At 43.5% G+C, this 20,128-nt stretch overlaps 1 protein-coding gene across 6 annotated transcripts in view; it reads left to right on the top strand.

Annotated features, from left to right (window-relative positions):
• The window catches only part of tns2a (tensin 2a), a 72,689-nt gene that overhangs the window by 48,181 nt on the left and 4,380 nt on the right, over positions 1-20,128 (top strand). For all 6 annotated transcript variants that reach the window (XM_085144776.1, XM_085144775.1, XM_085144774.1 and 3 more), the window contains 21 exons: positions 459-508; positions 819-1,002; positions 1,304-1,354; positions 1,441-1,563; positions 3,356-3,420; positions 6,509-6,592; positions 8,200-8,312; positions 9,056-9,116; positions 9,474-9,549; positions 9,861-9,990; positions 12,191-12,256; positions 12,499-12,615; positions 12,793-14,364; positions 14,588-14,753; positions 16,238-17,364; positions 17,451-17,582; positions 17,687-17,782; positions 17,878-17,955; positions 18,065-18,142; positions 19,681-19,849; positions 19,936-20,004. In XM_085144776.1, the coding sequence (XP_085000902.1) occupies positions 459-508; positions 819-1,002; positions 1,304-1,354; positions 1,441-1,563; positions 3,356-3,420; positions 6,509-6,592; positions 8,200-8,312; positions 9,056-9,116; positions 9,474-9,549; positions 9,861-9,990; positions 12,191-12,256; positions 12,499-12,615; positions 12,793-14,364; positions 14,588-14,753; positions 16,238-17,364; positions 17,451-17,582; positions 17,687-17,782; positions 17,878-17,955; positions 18,065-18,142; positions 19,681-19,849; positions 19,936-20,004 (4,607 nt within the window). The remainder of the gene's footprint in view (positions 1-458; positions 509-818; positions 1,003-1,303; positions 1,355-1,440; positions 1,564-3,355; positions 3,421-6,508; positions 6,593-8,199; positions 8,313-9,055; positions 9,117-9,473; positions 9,550-9,860; positions 9,991-12,190; positions 12,257-12,498; positions 12,616-12,792; positions 14,365-14,587; positions 14,754-16,237; positions 17,365-17,450; positions 17,583-17,686; positions 17,783-17,877; positions 17,956-18,064; positions 18,143-19,680; positions 19,850-19,935; positions 20,005-20,128) is intronic.

Raw genomic sequence — 20,128 nt, 5'->3', positions numbered from 1 at the left:
CAGGACCTTTTTGCTGTGCGGCAACAGTGCTAACCACCGTGCCACCGTGCTGCCCCCGTGGCAACTTTCCACAACTTTAATGCCATACCTTTGCTCTCTGCCGTTTTATCTCAGTGTAAATTATATCTCCAGTGGAACATTAAAACAATGCACGGGGCAATGCGATGACATGATTTGACATCTTAATTTACTATAATTTACTTAACTTACTGTGTACAAGATCGACTAGAGAGTGTCCAGTTTACTGTGAGTTCAGAAGAGATGAATAAGCTTTCAAAGGAGGCCTGAAAGGCAAACTTCAGGGACTTGAGGGTAGTCCATATCCAATGTGGACAGATAAGTAACTTGCTCATTTGTTATCATTATCAAAAAGGGCCCAAAGTGCATCATTGTTAAAGTGGTAATGAGGTATAGATGAGCTTTGACTGTGTCTTATTGCATATTTGTTTTTTCTACAGGGATCCACCAAATCTTTAACCTACACCAAACAGAGAAACACCCTGCCAAGGTAACACCATTTCATTCATTTTCCATGTTGGGGAAGTTTCTACAGAAATCATTAAATACAAATGCAAATAATGTCTCTACACTGGCACAACGCTCCGCTTGCTCTGAAACTTGCACCATCTTATACCTGTTCCTTAGACAAATGTTTTTATTGGGTGACCAGCTTGTGAAGCACTACCCAGTTTCTCTCTTACTTGATGGTTTCTCTCCATTCATCCAGTTAGGAGCTTCTTCAGAGTGCGTCTGAGGGTCTGTGCTGAGCTACCACAAACAACCCACTGACCCGTGCTGTCTCTTTTCGGTTCCTCCAGGAGTTTCAGCGTGGACCGTGTGATGGAGCGAGTGATGGAACGAAACTACGACTTTGACCTGACCTACATCACAGAGAGGATCATCTCCGTCTTCTTCCCTCCGAAGCTGGAAGAGCAGAGATACCGGCTGAACCTGAAGGAGGTGGCTGCCATGCTCAAGTCCAAACACCAGGAAAAGTTTCTGGTGAGTGAAGAGAAATGCAATACACTCATCAGCTGAGTTATACCGTAAGTACAGAAGCCTTTGCAAGACATTGTTTACTCCTGGGATCATTCAGCTAAATACATTTGAAGCATTTCAAGCATTGTTTCACAATACACTTTGACACTTTGGCATATAGCCACAGGAAGCGGCAAAATAGAAACCCACAAATAAGCAGTCTGTTTGTTTTTTTCTGTCACACCCATAATAAAATAATAGTGATGACAGCTTGTTACTGTGAGTGCAGTGATGATATAAAAAAAACAAACCTTTCTGTTTTCAGCTCCTGAATCTTTCTGAAAGGCGCCACGATATCACCCGACTGAACCCAAAGGTAGGACTTCCTGTAATTCTTCATGTTAAGAATTCACTTCAGAAACTTTCATTTAATCTGCTTCTCCCGTCTCCACCCTCCATCAGGTCCACGACTTTGGCTGGCCCGACCTCCACGCCCCACCGCTGGATAAGATCTGTGCCATATGCAAGGCCATGGAGAACTGGTTGAACTCCGACCCCCAGCACGTGGTGGTCTTACACTGCAAGGTCAGACTTTAGGGGCCCTCTGAGGTTTCTCAGACGGACATCACACCGTTTCCCAGGCTTTAAAACAGGCACATGCGACGTGTCTGTAATGACTGATGTTTCCCTGATGCATGCAGGGAGTGAAGGCTGGCTCATGTGGTCTGGCCCAACAGATGCGCTATGGTTGCTCAAATTGTCAAAAGATTTACTGCTGATCCCGTTAGACACGTGTCAGAATACACAGGGCATCACTGTTTGTTGTGTATGGGGCTGCATAGCTGCAGACCAGACAGGGTCTGTGTGCTGACCCCGGTCCATCTCAGAAAGCACAACTATGGACATGTGAGCATCAGAACTTATGTATCATTACAGCATGTGGAGTAGAAGCCCAGCCCATTCATCAGACCAGCCCACCTACTTCCATTGGAGCAATGGAAGTAGGTGGGCTGGTCTGATGAATCACATTTCTTTGACATCAGCTTGGATGCTCAGGTGTGTCACTTACCTGGTGATAACAAGGCACCAGGATGCATTATGGGAAGAAAGCAAGCTGGTGGAGGCAGTGTGATGCTTTGGGTTATGTTCCAGGGGAAACCTTGGGTCTTACCATCCATGTGCACCACATTTATAAATCAGCGGCATTTGTGAATTCTAAAATCTCAACCAGCAGCTAGTATTAGGATTCAGCAAATTAATTTAATGAATAAAAGGAAAACGTTTTCTACTGTATTGCACCATTCTAGAAGTGTGAAGTAGTATAAAGATGAAATAGTGAAGTGAAGCATATCCAAATTATACTTAGCAGTATCGGATCCCAACACTACCAGATGCCTGAAACAAGCCTGTGAAACTGTGTGCAGCAATATTATAGAAACAAATGGCTAGCTGACCTTTGGGCATGTGACATTACAGTTTAGTATTTTTCTTGCTTGCTTGTGCATGTTTAATCAGACATAATTGCTCCGTAAAGAACGCTTTATTAGATACTGCTGTTCACACAACTGGACTAAAACCAAAATTGCAGAGTGCACCGTATAATTCAATAAGCTCTTTCCACCCATGGTAAAAAAAAAAAATTAACCATGCAATTAAGATCAAACTCTGTCATCCTGACATTTAACTTCCACGCCTTTGCACATCATTTAGAGACTCTTTTCCATCGTCCAATCAGAAGAGAGGTGGTGATTTGAACGCTTGGACCATTACTGAACAGTCACCAGCTAATGCTGGTGGTGTCTGAGCTCCCAGACCTCGTCTAGATGTTTTATTTATTGGTTTTGGTCAGGAGAATTGAAATCCTAAAACCAGACTACTTCTGTGGTCTGCCAACTTTCCAGAACATTCCAGCTACAAGCAATCCTTTGCCAGCTGCAGATCACGCCAGGGACGTGAATAAACAAGTTGTTGTCAATGAAACGTCCTCCGCTGAGAGATCTGCTGTGCAAAACAAGCTTTAATTTGTGCTCAGCGTGTGGAGGTGCAGCCTCCCTACTGGGATCTGGAAGGGTCACTTCAGGAATTCGGAGCTGGAATGTCTTTGGAATGTGTCAGGAAGTAAAGAGCAACCAGTGTGAAAAAAACACCACAGGGAGCTTTTTAATTTGAAGTCAAGCAGCCTTTTTCACATCTCGCCGTGACACTCCCATGTGTCCTGCTCTTCTGCTTTGCTCCTTTTTTTTTTTTTTTTTTTTTTTTTTTATGAAAAATCTGTTAAAACCATCTGGTCTTATAAAGCGTGAAAATCAGCTGTCCACAACACCTGAGGGTGAGATCAGCACATCATCATCATTTCTTTGTCCTCTTCCTCTTACAGGGTAACAAAGGCAAAACTGGCGTCATTATCGCAGCCTACATGCACTACAGCAAGATCTCTGCAGGGTGAGTATGTGTTTGTTAATGTCAGAGACAATCAGAGCAATCAATCAGAATATCTGCACATTTAATAACCAATAACCTGTTTACGTTCAGTTCCCAAAAGCAAACAAACACAGTTAAAACAGTCTAAAAGTGGTCAGTGTAGTTGTGCTGAGACAAGAGTGCTGTCCTGGCTTCCATTTGGGGGGAAAGAGATCATGTGCAGGGGCCGCAATGACTGATACGCTCCGCTACATGAAACGCTTTGTTTTGGTTGTTTTGTTTTACCTTTAGGATGTTGTGGCCCAGACTGGAGTGATCCAGTAAGTAAAGTAAAAGTAAAGTAAAACTTTATTTATATAGCACATTTCAAGAAGATAAAAATCACAAAGTGCTTCACAGAAGCTAAAACCTAGAAATAAAAATCAACCAAAAGCAAGTTTAAAAAGATGAGTTTTTAGCTGTTTTTTAAAAGCGACCACTGAGTCCACAGATCTCAGGCTCAAACGGAGAGAGTTCCACAATCTGGGGGCCACAGTTCCAAAAGCTTTGTCGCCTTTTGTTTTCAGCCTTGTGTGTTGGACAGCAAGCAAGCCCTGGTCACATGACCTCAGGGACCTGCTGGGAATGTATGGATGTAAAAGTTCACTTATATATGTTGGTGCTTGTCCATGCAGAGCCCTGAAAGTCAAGGTCAAAACCTTAAACTGGATTCTGAATTTAACGGGGAGCCAGTGCAGCTGAATCAGCAGGGGTGTGACATGGGAAAATTTGGAGGACTTGGTCAGAAGCTTTGCAGCAGCGTTCTGAACGACTTGCAGATGCTCCAAAGAGGCTTTACATAAACAAGTAAACAAAGAATTACAATAGTCCAGACGAGATGAAACAAATGCATGAATAACAATTTCTAATTCGGAGCGCGATACAATGGGACTCAGCTTAACAATGTTTCTCAAGTGATAAAAACAGGAGCGAACCAGAGATTTTACATGGGCATCCAAAGTCAGAGCTGAGTCAATACTAACACCAAGGCTCCTGATAGACGGTTTTGCAAATGTAGCAAGTGGACCCAAGTTTTCCATAACACTAGGTACAACATTTTTAGGAGCACAAACAAGAACTTCAGTCTTCTCCTCATTTAGTTGAAGAAAGTTTCCAGCCATCCAACATCTAATGGAGTCTATGCACTTATGCAAAATCTGTAGCTTAGAAACATCATGGGGCTTAAAGGAGATATATAACTGAATATCATCTGCATAGCAGTGATACGAAATGTCCTTAAAAGTGCTCAATAAGTGTTGAAGAGGAAGTAAATACAGTAAGAACAATAAAGGCCCCAAAACTGAACCTTGTGGCACACCATAAGCAAGAAAAGTAGAAGAGGAACTGTACTTAGAGGTAGCCACAGAAAAGGATCGTTCATGCAAATAGGATTCAAACCAGTCCAAAGCAGCCCCTGATATACCCACCCAGTGTCTCAGCCTATCTAGCAGAATATGATGGTCCACAGTATCAAAGGCGGAGGTCAGGTCCAACATCAACAGAACGGAGCATTCTCCTGCATCACATCTCATCAAAATGTCGTTGGAGACTCTAAGAAGTGTAGTTTCAGTAGAGTGAGCTCTACGAAAGCCAGATTGGAATTTATCCAGAATGCTGTATTCATCTAAAACAGCTATAAGCTGCTTAGCCACAACCTTTTCTAAAATCTTAGCAATGAACGGTAATTTTGAAATCGGTCTGTAGCTACTAAGAAGAGAAGCATCAAGCTTAGGTTTTTTTAACAGTGGGTGAATGACAGCATTCTTGCAATATACAGGGACCTGACCAGAAACCAGTGAAGTATTGATAACTGTAAGCACACAGGGACCAATAGACTGAAAGACATTTTTAAACAAAGATCCAGGTAAAATATCAAGAGAGCAGGAGGATGCTTTCATTGAATTAACTAACTTGACCAGCTCAGGTAAGGACACAGGTAAAAATCTTTCTAAAATTACAAGCCTAGCTTGAGTTGGAGCAGACAAGAGAGACACAGGAGAGATATTGTTCCTCACGTTACTGACTATTGTGATTGTGACAGATTACCACCACACGTTCCTCATGATTTGATATTATTGCAATGTTTAACATTATTACAAGTATTGCAGTATTGCTATTATTCAACTGTAAATTATAAAACCTAAAACATGCCATAAATCTTGCCATAAGTCGGAGTCCGTCTGCTACTGGTCTGTTATCAGTCTGCAATTGAATGGGAACAAGCTGGCTATTACATGCAGTCTGTTTGTGATGATACAGCAATTAACTTTGAAAATCACATATATCATGTTGTTTACATGGACAGAAAGTCACATGTAATTATCACATTTGTGCTCTTCATCCTTCACGTTTTCTAAGAATATAACAGAATACAACCAGCCGACAGCCGGTTAAAGTCGAGTCCCCCCTGCTCGTAATGTCTCTGAGTAACTGCAGTCAGTCCACATTTGCTCGACTAACATTATCTGAGGGATTTGGTGCCCTCTGATTCATATTATACTAAGAATATTTTAATGTATTCAATTAAATGTCAATATTTGGTATCTCTATCGATATAAAATCGCAACATAAAATATTGCAATACTTTGCCGTATCGTTCTTTGTTTGGGCTCAGGTATAATGACTGCAGTGCATGCAGTGGAGGCTTGTACCCAACAAGCAATATTATCGGAGCATCGATGCATCAGCACTTGAAGTTTGAAGCAACGAGCAAAAACATGTTCGGCTTAAATTCAGCTACTCAAACATGCATAACCTAAAATGTTTTTAAACATATTCCAGCAGTGAGGCTGATGTGTGCAGGTTTATGTACATGCAGGACAAAGATTTCCATTCAGACTTGGATGATAAGTCATTTGATAAATGAAGCCCTCCGGATTTTGCACAGGAACAGTGGAAACTGGTTTATTCTGTGGCCAATGCCAGCTGTATCCTCTCCATGTACTTTCTGGCATCTAGAGAGTCTGGTGCAAGTCCCATGATGGAAATTGTTGGCTAAAAGTGTGTGTGTGTGTGTGTGTGTGTGTGTGTGTGTGTGTGTGTGTGTGTGTGTGTGTGCATTCATCTACAGGGCGGACCAGGCTCTCAGTACTCTTGCCATGAGGAAGTTCTGTGAAGATAAGGTGTCCTCGTCTCTCCAGCCGTCCCAAAACAGGTAGAGGCCACGGGATGATCTGAGTGGAAAATGAGAGGGGGTGGGGGTGGGCAGCAGTGGTGAGTGTGGGTTTTCCACGTCATACTAAAGTTATTAAATGCATCATCCTTCCATCCTCTAGGGGAAAGAAATGTATTTTAGGATTCTGGATTGGATTTATAACTCAACAAATAATATAATGAATCAGAGCTCCATATCATTTAGCTGCCTCAGCTTCTGGCTCCCTGTCAGAGTTTTGGGCATTTAAATAGAACAACACAGCTATTGTCAATCTTGTTAGTAATAATCATGCTTTTCCTAGTATGAAAATGATTTTAAAAGGTGAAATGAAAGAAAGATGGAGCTTGTAAATTGAATAAAAAAGTGAATTTGGCTCCTTAGATGGAATATAATCCTTTCCCTTTGACATGGAATAGTAAGTACGCTTACCCAAGACACTTTAAAGGGGACCTCATAGTTTTTCCTTATTTTCTGCCAAATATCTAATTTTACAGTGTTGGATGTTAATAATAATTACATCCCAAAATACTCAAATAATCCTGTATAAAATGAATCCCTGTGAGCAAAGATCTCAGGGTTCAGATTGCCCTGAATACTGGCTTCTACTGATGCGATGAGCTGACACTTTTACACGGTCATCTGCAGCATGCACAGAGCACCCGCCTACCAAGCACCAGGTGCAGCTCTTCAGGAAGCTTACGTTTAGATTAAAGATACAGGAGCTAAAAGGGGATATTTCACTGAGAGGGAGAATCCATGGGTTTCAGGAAGGTCCAACCAGCATAAGATATAGAAGTGTGAATCATTTAGAGCTACTCTACCAAAACTCTACATATTTGTCCCCTTTAATAAAATGTTAATACTTCAGGAAAGAATTTAGCATTTTCTGACTTATCTTTATGTGTATATAACATGTATTTCTGTATGCTTACAAAAAGAAACTAGAGGCAGAAGTTGTGTAGGGTGCAGTCCGCTTTAAACAGAGGGAACATTTCATACTTCTAATCAGCAAACTGTCCATATACATGCTGTAACTGGATTTAAGGTGGTTTTCTGATGTTGTGCTGTCTTACTTCAGAAAATGAAAAATGTATCACTCGCAGTCATTTTTACCTTCAATTATATAAACAGATTCAATTTGAGGTCAGCACAGTACCATAATAATTTTATTTTGTCTGCAAAATTCTTATTGAATTAGTTTCCTTTCATATTTGTCACCTGGTTGCCCGCTTCTTTTGGAGAACTGCTGAGTTGAGCTCTTTGCCTGCTGAGTGTGCAGCTTCACACATAGATACTTTTAAAAGAAAATCAGGTCTTACTACGATTAAAGGCCAACACAGAGCTCAAGGAAATGACAACTGATTCAGGAATATCGAATCACTTCCAGCTGTGTTGGAGACAAGAAGACTGATGGGAAATGGAAACGTGGAGTCCACACAGCCGGCGTCAGATATTTCTTGCTGCTTTCTTACCTGGCTCTCCACTGTTGGGGGCTGTCTGACAGCAGCATGGCTCGGCGGCAGTTTTACATTTATCATTTGTCCTCAGAGGTGGTAAATGTAATTTTCCATGATAAGAACTTCTCATAATCCCTCTTTATATTCCAGGTATATATATTACTTTGGAGGCCTCCTGTCTGGGGCGATCAAGATGAACAGCAGCCCTCTCTTCCTTCATCAAGTACTCATCCCGTCGCTCCCCAACTTCCAAGGGGAAGGAGGTGTGTTTGCTGACCTTTTGGCCATATCACCGAATCAAAAATGTATTTCTGCCTGTTCTTAACCCCAAATCTCTCTCTCATACTCAGTGTGGAATTTTGATTCTGCATTTTGAAGCTTCAGTTTTAACAGTTTGAGCATTACTGTCTATTTATATAAAAAAAAGCATGTGCTTGAAAAGGTGTCAACTGAGCAAACGTAGTCGAGAGGTCCAGTTCAGCAAAGCCTAACATCAAAGCCAAAACAAAATCCAACTGGATTATTATAAAATACTAAATGTATATTTGTTTAGCTGAAGAGATCCGAATCGTTGCTGCAGTTGTGTTCATTTTATGGTTGAAGTCAGGCATTTTAACATGGTAGTCAATGGGGATGGCTTCAAGTGGCCATTGGAGGAACTGCAGTTCACCCCTCAGGGTGTACCCCGCCTCAGCTGCGCTTTTCTCACTTGCTAAAATACAAGTGAGAAAGGTGTAAACAGACTTGAGGTATCTAATCTCCTGTCTGATTATCTCCAGTCCGTTCTCACTCTGCTTCCTTACGCAGATAAAATGCACATGCGGCGCCATGTTTTTCTTGGCTAGGTGCTGGGACAGTGTTATTGAATGCAGATGACATGCACGGTCACATACAGCCTCTACCCACACACGTTAATCTGATGATCGAGTCCACGAGGAGTCAGCGCATTCCTGTCTTCGTGCTGATAGTGCCTGCCATGTCTAAAATCTCTCTCTCCTCTTTCCAGGTTACTACCCCTTCTTGAAAATCTACCAGTCCATGCAGTTGGTCTACACTTCAGGCATATAGTGAGTCTATCTTTCTGTCGTGAGGCCAACTGATAGCCCGGATAAGCTGAATGTATTTGTTTGCTCTGGGGTGTTTTCTTTCGTGCACTGAAGTTTCAGCATCATCGCAGAGTAATTAAAGAGACAGGAGTAAAGGGATGCGTTTCTTCTTCTTTACTCCACCTCCTATCATGTTTTCATTTTTACCTCAAGGCTTTTTCCAGGTTTAAAAGTGTTGAGAGAACATGGTCACAGATTGTGGTGGTATAAAACAAGTGTAAACAATCGATCTTTCACACTCCTTACACCCCCATGTACACCCCCATGCTTTCCGTGGATACGTAACAGGCTCGTTTGTGTACCCTTTATTGTCCACAGTGACCTTCAAGGCACTGGAGGCAGAAGACTGTGTGTGACCATTGAACCAGCACTCCTGTTAAAGGGTGACATCATGGTGAGTCATATGGGAAGGAAATGACAACCAGAAGCCCCCAGTTATGGGTGGGGGTGGAATTATGACTAAATGACTTAATTTATGCTCAACAAACATGAAACAACTGTGGTAAAATCTCTAAAATATACAAGTTTCTTTTCCCTTTTGTTAACACAGAGTCATAATTTGTTTTGTGCGCTCCGCCATTTCAAAAGTTGTAGGTGTCACTCATGTGGAACACAAATCCCTTTATTTACTGCGCCAAGCTGTCATTATCCCACATGCACTTTATTCTGCGGCTCTTTTTCCTCACTCTCTGCTGCCCTCTGCAGGTCAAGTGCTACCACAGGCGAGCTCAAAGTGCTGACAGAGACACCGTGTTCAGACTGCAGTTCCACACCTGCACCATCCACGGATCCCAGCTGTGGTTTGGCAAAGGGGAGCTGGACGAAGCGTGTACTGGTGCGTCACTCTGGACCACTCTGGGAAATTCGTTGACGGTGTTAATTTAATGATTATTAATGATTAGCATTTAAATACAGCACTCTGATTATAAGAAGGTTACCATAACAACTCAGAGAAACCTGTTTCAAAACCCTGATTATCATAGCTACATGTAGTATGTGCAGTTCAGTAAAAGTGCATGCACTCTAAAATTTAAGCTAATTAAAGCAAAATGACAATTCATGAATTTTCATTTTAGAAAAAAGAAAATAAAAGATGTTGTTTATCTGGACTATGCAGCCTATTCTGCCACAAAACTAGCTGCACATTAAAATGAAGCTTACTTTGCTTTGCTTTGTGCTCAAAGAAAGACATTTTGCTGCAGCTGCCTGCCTGTTTTTCAGTTCAGTGACTTTACAGTCCACATTATTAAAATTTAGGTGGCATATTTTAAAATTATTGATTCAAGAATGAAGATGTTAAATAGAAATCGTGACAAATGGATCCACAGATTTCTGTACAGTCAGTTCTGCTTGGCTTCACTTGACTGAATTTGATCAGGATCACATTTCTTTTTCGTTTTGTGTTTGGTAGCTTCTAAGCTTGCAGGTGCCCGTGCACACTGTGTAGAGCACCGCCTGATGGGCCAAAGTTTGAGAAACTGAACTGATAAGTAGAAAATTTGCAGGTATTATATTATATTGATAATAGCAAAAGAGCCAATAATATGCAGTGTCAGCTGAGAGCCCAAAAATCACTGTTATCCAATATGTACATTCAGCCTTTTCCCTTGCAAACAGACATTTCTGTGCATTTTGATGATGTTATGTACTGTAGGTGATGACATTTACACAGATTTCAGTTTTATGTTGAGAAACGTTATTCTAAAAAAGTCCCATAGTTTGTGCTGTTCAGATTGTTGAACCACTTCTAGCTTTACTTTTGAGAAACTCTGCCTCTCTAAGAAGCTCTTGTTATACCCATTCATGTTACTGTCATGTTGCCAGTTAACCTAATTAGTTGCTAAGAGTTCCTCCAGGTGTCTTTTATGCTCCATATGAGTTTATGACATTTCACCATCCCAACTTTTTGGAATTAGCATAGTATAAAAACAATCTCACTTTAAACATTCAGAAACAAATGATAAAGCTCCCTACATGCCCGATTTTGCTTCTGTGGATACTTTGAAATTGTCACTCTGGCACGACTTGTTAGTGGTGGTTGGATAATCACCACTTACAACTAACTGACATAATAGCAGCTCTTTGAATTGGCATTGTGGGAATATATTCACAGCGGTTTGGCTTCTTAATGTCATGGTTAAATAAATCCCACAATAGTAGTAGCTTAATCCCCATTGAGGACATAATAGCAGCTCGCTGGAGGAGAGGGTAGTGAGCGTGAGCTGTGCTATACCGTACATCGCCAAATATCCCACAGAGAGATTGAATCATATCTAATAAGTGCTTATCTGCTGCTTAAGCCCATAATGAATATGCTCATTACTTCATTTCCTCATCGTTTTTTCCCCCCTGAAATGACAGAATATGTGTGGAAGCATGTTCTTAAAGCTCTGTGGCAGTCGATCCGTTACACATGAACACATGACTGTGGTAAATACAACTCCAAACACATCTGTGAAACGCATTAGTGTATTTGATATCCTGAAGCAGCAGTTTGTTTCCTTCAGATATACTCTACATGTCTCAAAAGCACCAGTATGCTTTCATGAATCTGGATCTCATGTGGAGATTACGCCGATATTTCAATTCAATTCTATTCAATTCAATTTTATTTATATAGCGCCAAATCACAACAAAAGTCACCTCAAGGCGCTTCATAGATACAGAGAAAAACCCAACTCATATGACCCCCTATGAGTAGCACTTTGGCGACAGTGGGAAGGAAAAACTTCCTTTTAACAGGAAGAAACCTCCGGCAGAACCAGGCTCAGGGAGGGGCGGGGCCATCTGCTGCGACCGGTTGGGGTGAAAGAAGGAAGACAGGATAAAAGACATGCTGTGGAAGAGAGACAGAGATTAATAACAGATATGATTCAATGCAGAGAGGTCTATTAACACATAGTGAGTGAGAAAGGTGACTGGAAAGGAAAAACTCAATGCATCATGTATATTTGTAGACTGTGGGTATATGTCTTAAGCTAGGAACAAAAATATTTATCCTGATCACGTGGAATATCCTTTTTCCTTCTCCCCAGATGAGCGTTTCCCATCTGATGCCACAGTGGAGTTTGTCTTCTCCTCCGGACCAGAGCGGATCAAAGGTTAGTTCACAGTTTCTTCTGGGAGGGATATTATTAAATAATCAAGCCTCCCACAGTCCAAAGACATACAGTTGGTGGGGTTAAGTTAACTGGTGATTCTAAATTGCCCGTAGGTGTGACTGTGAGTATGAATGGTTGTTTGTTTGTTAGCCCTGTGCTGGGATAGGCTCCTACAAAAAGGAAAAAAATGTTTTGATTATATTTTGAGGAACAGAACTACACGATAATATATGTCTTCTCAGGCCGTGAATACCACAAGAATGATCCGGCTGTCACAGTGGACTACAACACCGCTGACCCCGTGATTCGCTGGGATTCCTATGAAAATTTTAACCAGCGATACCAGGATAGCCTGGAAGGTAACCGATGTCTTCATAGTCGTCATGGTGGAGCGGTAGAAGCCTTTAACAGCAGCACTCATGGTGCTAGCCATTATTAAGACAGAGTTCAAGTATACTTAAGTCTACTAAAGCTCCAACAGTAGCTGATGTTTATTGTGAGATTAAAAACTAAGTTTATCTATCATTGCGTCGTAGATATTGCCCACACCAGAGGTCCTCTGGATGGTAGCCTCTACGCTCAGATAAAGAAGCGGCGAGGTCCAGGCTCTGGTTCTCTCACCTCAGCCAACGGCAGCATCGCAGGGGGAGTAGCTGCAGAAACCAGGCCCGATCACCGCATCACCCAAGGCTCTGACTCCGGCCTTTCAGCACATTCCCTCCATTTGAACCAGTCTTCTATCCATCCAGACCATCAGGAGGAGTCCAATCGTCCACCGCCGCCCACCAGACAGGAAAGGGAGGAGCTCGAACGTCTTCTTGGCGGCATCGAGGGAAGCCGAGATGGAGAGCGAGAGACCGCCATTTTGGATGATGGAGATTCTATTCAGTCTGAGAGAACGGGGACGCTGAGGCTCAGTCGGTCATGTTCCTGCCGCGATGGTTACCGGTCGCAGCGCTGTGCAGAGCCAGGATGCGACCGCACCCTTCTCATGCCTAATGGCTACTGCCTCGATCGGGCTCCAGGGACCAACGGCCATCACGGGGCTCCTCCTTCAGCTAGCCCCAACCCCGCTGCTCCACCATCACACATGGATCTGTGCCAACACTATAGCCCCCACTCCCACCAGTCCCTCCCACCTCCAGATCTGGTGTGGGACCGTCAGAGTGGCTCGCCGCACTACCTGCACCGCTCCTGCTCAGAGGCTCCGTCATCGCGTCATACCTGTCCTTACCCATCAGCAGACCTTACCCCTCATGCTCACAACCACCCCCATCACCACCCTATGTCTGCCCCAGGTCGCCTTTGCTATCGGGAAGATGAGTACACACCCTATCACCACCCTCCTCCACCTCACAGCCACCACCATCCCCACCAGCACCAGAAACCAGCCACCAGCCCTACTTACCATGACATCATGCTAATGGATGGTCTGCCGCCCCCTGGCTGTCCCTGCAGAGACTGCAGCATGAGGAGAGAGGACTCGGCGGCCTATCACACCCTCAGGATGGAGCGTGGCGACAGCTTCCATTGGGACAGAGAGGCGGAGCTTCATCAGAGGGAGGTGGGGCTTAGGAGAACAAGGGAGGAGTTACCCAGGGGGTCAGAGCTCCACTGGGAGAGGGACCCAGGGCTGAGACGAGGCAGAGAACTGTCCCTTCACTGGGAGCGAGACAGGGAGGCGGAGCTGCAGTGGGAGAGGGACAGACAGGCTGAATATTGGCACAGGAGAGCCACCGTAGCCTCCTATGGCCCACAGGGCCAAGATCTTCTAGCCTTTACCTTTGACCCCTTGCCATCAGGTCACCCAGCTTATCCAGAGGCATCGAGGTCCCACGCTCATTCCCACCTGGACATGAAGTACAGCAGCAGCAGCAGCGGTTACCAGACACCACGTCAGGTGTGCCCCTGCTCACCTTACCAACCCTCGCCGTCTGAGAGCAGGGGCTACGCTTCAGGCTACCAGTCCGAGTCCACATCCCCGCTGCCTCCTGCTTCCGCTGTGATGGGCCACTGCGGCCATAGCAGCGGACCAGCAGAGCATAACCACAACCACCATCATCACCATCCAGACTCACAGCAGTCATACAGCTCTGACTCACACACTGGTGAGTCACATTAAAACAAAAACACTCAGTAATGTAGGAATAATGAGGAACAGCATGCACTGAAAATTTGGTTTTAACTTGATACATGCCTTAAGCACAGACTGGGTTTTTACAGGGAACTTGCATAAGAATCAGCTGGGAACATATTAACTAAGTAACAGCTGATGCTGTTTACTGAGGTCATTTTTAGTAAAAATGCTTCATTGTTTCCATCCTCTGTCAGATGGCCTCCGTAGTTCTGGTGAAAGCGTGGGCTGGAGGGATCACATTACCCATGGTTCTTTTAAGAGGGTGCACAGAAACGGCCATGCCGCGTGTTCCACACCATCCGACATGTCTGGATCGCCCACTCCCGTTCATACCAGCAGTCCTCTACGCACACAGGAAAGGTATTCCACTCCTACTCAACCTTGGTAGTGTCGGATGGGCTGTTTCTCACAACCGTAGTGGAAATAAATATGTAGCTATGACAGTGAATCATAAATAATGTTAGTCTAATTAGAACACCATAGTCAAAAGCTTATTTCTTTCTATTGGAATTTCTATTTGGTGGCATGGCTCATGGGGAAAGTATGATGAAGACAGCACAGAACAGAGCGGTCAGACGCCATGAAGGAGCGGGGGTGCCAGCTAACATGCAGCTTGTTTTGGGATCACTCACTAATATCCTGGAGTCTTTACTGTAAAATCTCAAATTAACTGTTACTGTACAGTTTAAAACTTTAATTCTGATCAGAGCACAAGCCAGACCGATGGGTAGGAGTCCGATTATACAACCCCAGTTCCCAAACAGTCTGGAATGAATGGCAGGATTTGCAGTCTCATACACTCCAATTTTATTCACAATAAGACACATAATAAACTGTTTAAAAATAAAAATGTACAATTTTAAGAAAAATATTAGTAACATGTTTACCGCTGTGTAGCACTCCCTATTCTTTTAACAACAGTTTACACAGCATTAGTCCTGCTTTCACATCTGGAAAGGTGCTATCACTTTAGAGGTATATACACATTTTAGAGCAGCTTATCCTCCTATTTAGATCAAATCTTTTTCAGGTAAGGCTTTGGATATTTCAGCAAGACAGTGCTAAACCACATACTACGACTTTGGGTCAGCTTCTGTTGTTTAACCTCCTAAGACCCAAACTCTTCCATGGCATGCATTTTAATATCTCTTTGCTATTTGGGCTGATTGGGACCTGGTGAATGTAAAAACAAAGAATTACTTTGTTGTTGTTGTTTTTACCTGATTTTTGTTTCTAAGAAAAAAGCGATCCACATATGAAGACATTCACTTTAAATTTTGATAGAACAGTGGCAGTATAATGTCCTGGTAAGTGGATATCAGGCCCTTGTAGAGCAAAATGTAGTATTTTGTTCTAGACAACCCAAAATGTGATGTTCACATATGGGGACACCAGGTCCTAGGAGGTTAAATGTGGGGTAAAAATAACAGTAAACGTGACAGTCAACACACAAAGGTTCAGATAGTTCTCATAGGGCATGTTTGAGGTTTACTTTGTCATGCTCCAAAAAGAAAAAATACATTTCAGTGTCCTACATACTGAACTGGATAGAAACAAAGTAATCACCCTGACGACCTAGCATCAATTTATTATCAATACCAGTGTATCGATCTGCCCAACTCTAATTTACAGACTGTTGTTGAAAGAAAAGGGGATATTCTTTTGTTCAAGCATTTCACACGGGGTGCCCATGTTGGGGGCTTTGGGTTTGTATTTGTTCTTGATTAATTTACATATACAGTATATCGCTCAGGTGTTTTTAATATATGAGAGTTCACTCTGATATTACAGTGAAGAAATTGCTATTCTTTAATACTAATAATACTCACATGTGTCCATTTTAGCCCCAGTCCAGGAAGGAGAGAGTATGATATTCGAACCACAGACATCATCAGTGACTACGAGGCTCCCCAGCCTCACGAGGGCCACTGTCACACTAACGTCATCCAGGAATCACCAGAAAGGCAAAGAAGCAGCACAGAGCGCCTGGAGCCACACACCAAAGAAGCACAGTCACACACAGCCTCACCGAAACAAACAGAATCCACCAATCAGTGCCCTGCACCAACAAACCTGTCCCCAGCTGCTCCTCAACAGCAGCACTGTAGCTCAGATATGTCCTCAGCTCGTGATTCTGTGACACCAACCACCACAAACCAAGCACACTGCCAGACACCTTCTTCCCCTGTCCATACCTCGCCTATATCAGATGCACACCCTCATCCCGCTGGCCCGCTGCAGACCTCTTCTCCTGCAGGAGCTGGTGGTCCACCATCTGAAATGTCACAGCCTCAGAGCCACACCCAAGCTACCAGCTCTGTGGGACCATCTGTAGCACTGGTTAATGGATCCTCTCCGACCAGGGAGTCTCACGCAGAGGTTCCTAAACACACCAGCACCACCAACCCAACATCTTCTCCTGCACCATCATCCCCACAGCCTGGGCCCAGCAGCATGGACGGCTCCCCTGTGTCTGATGCACCAGTTCCCGGATTCGCCACCTTGGGTAGAAGGTTGATGCTGAGTGGGTCCGACCCCCACAACCACCTAAACCACACGCAACAACACGGGCCCCCACATCACAACTACCAAGCCAGCACGGAGCACAGTGCAGCTGTGGACACCAACAAGAGGCCCTGCTACTCTCCTCACACCCCACAATCCTATTCGAGCTACACCACAATCTCCATCCCTCTTCCTCACCCCCAACCCCCCTTGCCAGAGAAGCGCCATTTGCCCGGACATTCGGGTTCACCTAGCAATGGGGTAAAGCCAGCTGTGGGTCACGTGCCTGCCTCCACTGCTCCTCAGCATCAGCACCACGTCACGTTTTCTCCCACGGTGGGGGAAATTGCACCCCCTGGTGGCCAAAATGACCAAGTAGAGGCAGAAACTGCAAACAGGGTCAGTGTGAAGTTTGTCCAGGATAGTTCCAAGTTTTGGTATAAGCCAGGCATCTCTAGAGAGCAAGGTAAGCTCTTTAGTTCATACTTGTTTCTTTTTCTTCAAAAGCCTACATAAGTAAATTTCCTAAATTATCACTGTGCTTGGGCACAGCAATCGCAGCACTGAAGGAGAGGGAGCCCGGCACTTTCCTAATCAGGGATAGTAACTCGTTCCAGGGAGCCTATGGGCTGGCTCTGAAGGTGGTTACACCTCCTCCCAATGTCAGCAACCACAGCAACAAAGGTGAAAATTGATTGCCTCCATCACATAGATGTCTCATTTTGACAGATTTGTCCCTCTGCTCTGTTTTTGTTCCTTTATAACTTTTTATGAATCTGCTTTTACAGTGAGCGACCCTCTGGAGCAGCTGGTGAGACACTTTCTGATTGAAACTAGTCCTCGAGGAGTGAAGATTAAAGGCTGTCAGAACGAGCCTTACTTTGGTACGTTTCATTCCATCTATTCCCAGTTAGAAATGGGCATTCCTGTGCACCTTGCTGTCTCAGATCTATTAATGATTTCCTCTGTTTTTCCACAGGGAGTCTGTCTGCACTCGTTTACCAGCACTCCATCACACCCATCTCTTTGCCCTGTGCTCTTAAAATCCTTGAGAAGGGTAATGGAATATTTGAAGGCCACACAGGCCTTCAAATAAATAAATCATGTGTTTCAAGGTATTTTGTAATCTATCAGATATAATTCATGGTTTAACTGTCTGTTGTCAGATCTCATAGGAGAGGTGCAGGAGGTTCAACCAGTCAGTAACATCAGCACAGCTGCTGACCTGCTGAAGCAGGGAGCCGGTAAGTTCTCTCTTTCTCTACTCCTGAAACACACTGTGTTCTATATTCATGTATGAACAGTTAAGTGCAAAGGAAGACTCTTAAAGTTTAAATCTTATTTTTTAGATTACAAAATAAGTACTAAATTGGTACTTTTTTTTCTTTCCTATAACATCACATTTTTTAGTTTTCAGTTTCTAAAACCTTTGCACAAGTCAAATAATAGGAAACTGATGCAATACTGGACATAAAGCCTGGCTGAGAAATGATGTAACATGCAAGGAAAAGATGCACCAGAGAAAATGCAAGCACTTCTGTCCGGTTTTAAAAAAAGAAGAAGCCAAAGAGGAAGTGCCAAACAGTCGACCAGTAACTAACGGCTGTCGTAGAAAATTCGACTTGATCATTGTTCCTCAATAAGAATGCTCTACATGCTGCCGAATCATCATATTACTCAACTGTACACAAACTATTCAAGCCCACAGAAACTACTTCTCATCTCGCCTCCATGAGTGTGCAGTATTCCAGAATTTATTCTCCAGTAATATTTCCAACATCCATTTTCAGCTGAATTCTTCTCAAACCCACTGTAACATCTCAACTCCAGCCCTGCTTAGTTAATAACAGCCTCTGAGCTGAGTACTGAAACAGCTCTTAAACGACCTCCTCATATCTGATGCTGGCCTTCTCAGCATCCTCCTTTACCTCAGAGCTGCTTTTTTACACCATATCGTGTCGTCTTCTGTTAGAACGACTGGCTAACACTGGATTTTAGTGACGCAGCCCTTCAGTGGTTTACAGTTTGTTCAAGGCTAGACTGTTCACTCTCCATCAGCCTGAGTCACACAGGGATCAGTGTTGAGACCCCTGCTATTTATAATTTAACTCATCCTCTCAGAAATATCTTACATCACTTTGGTGTACAGTTTCATTTTTATGCAGATGACACACAACTGTATTGGTCTATAAAACCCAGAACTTGTCTTCCCTCTACTATCCTCACCTCCTGCCTACAGGGCATCACCACTAGGATGATGGTTCAAATTCAGTGGCAATAAAAGTGACATTACCACCCATTTTCATCCAGCGTTGGGTCCTCCTTCCTCAATGGATCCAAAAGAAGATTTTGCTTCTCATTTTCAAATGTCTCAGTGACTTGGCACTGCCATATCTTTCAGACCTCCTTCATCCTTACACTCCTTCTACTCAGCTTCAGCTGCTCTTCTCACTGCTCCTCAATCAATCATAATAATAATAATCATCTTCTTTTGTATGTTTTACAATCATATTATTCCTGGATTTAATTCTTTTCTTCTTCTTTTTTAAATTGCTGTTCCTTGAATAGACACTTGAGTGTGCTTCCAAAAGTCTGCCATGTTAAAATGCCCGACTTTACTCCAGAAATGAGCATGTTTGCAGGCGGTGATGGCTGTGAAGCTAAAGGACAGGTTTCAAAATGCATTTCCATAAACCAGTGATGTCACGATGTCTTCTATACATCCATTGTTTGTATACAGTCTGTGGTCAACATGCTGACCTCTCTGTCCTTCTTCCCTCAGCCTGTAACGTCCTCTATCTGAACTCTGTGGAAACAGAGTCCCTGACGGGCCCCCAGGCCATTGCCAAGGCAACAGATGCCACATTAGGTCGTAGCCCGCGTCCTGCTGCCACAGTCGTCCAGTTCAAAGTGACATCACAGGGTATCACGCTGACCGACAACCAGCGCAGGTGAGAGATTCCCTCGTGGATTCTTATTTTTAGAAAACTATTTACAATTAATTTTGGCACTTCTTTACACGTCTGTCTTCTTCCAGAGTTTTCTTCAGGAGACATTACCCAGTGAACAGTGTGACCTTCAGCAGCATCGATCCAAAGGACAGGAGGTGGGAAACTCAGAAGCAAAAGACGTCTTTGGGTCTTGTAGCCTTAGTTAGAACCGTCGCTAATGTACAGATAGCAGGAACTCACTGCATCATGATCATTCATTGCATTCGTTGCCTTGAGTCC

This window comes from Neolamprologus multifasciatus, chromosome 20 (genome assembly GCF_963576455.1).
Source record: "Neolamprologus multifasciatus chromosome 20, fNeoMul1.2, whole genome shotgun sequence".
Classification (NCBI taxonomy): domain Eukaryota; kingdom Metazoa; phylum Chordata; class Actinopteri; order Cichliformes; family Cichlidae; genus Neolamprologus; species Neolamprologus multifasciatus.
This window is presented reverse-complemented; position numbering and strand designations above follow the sequence as displayed.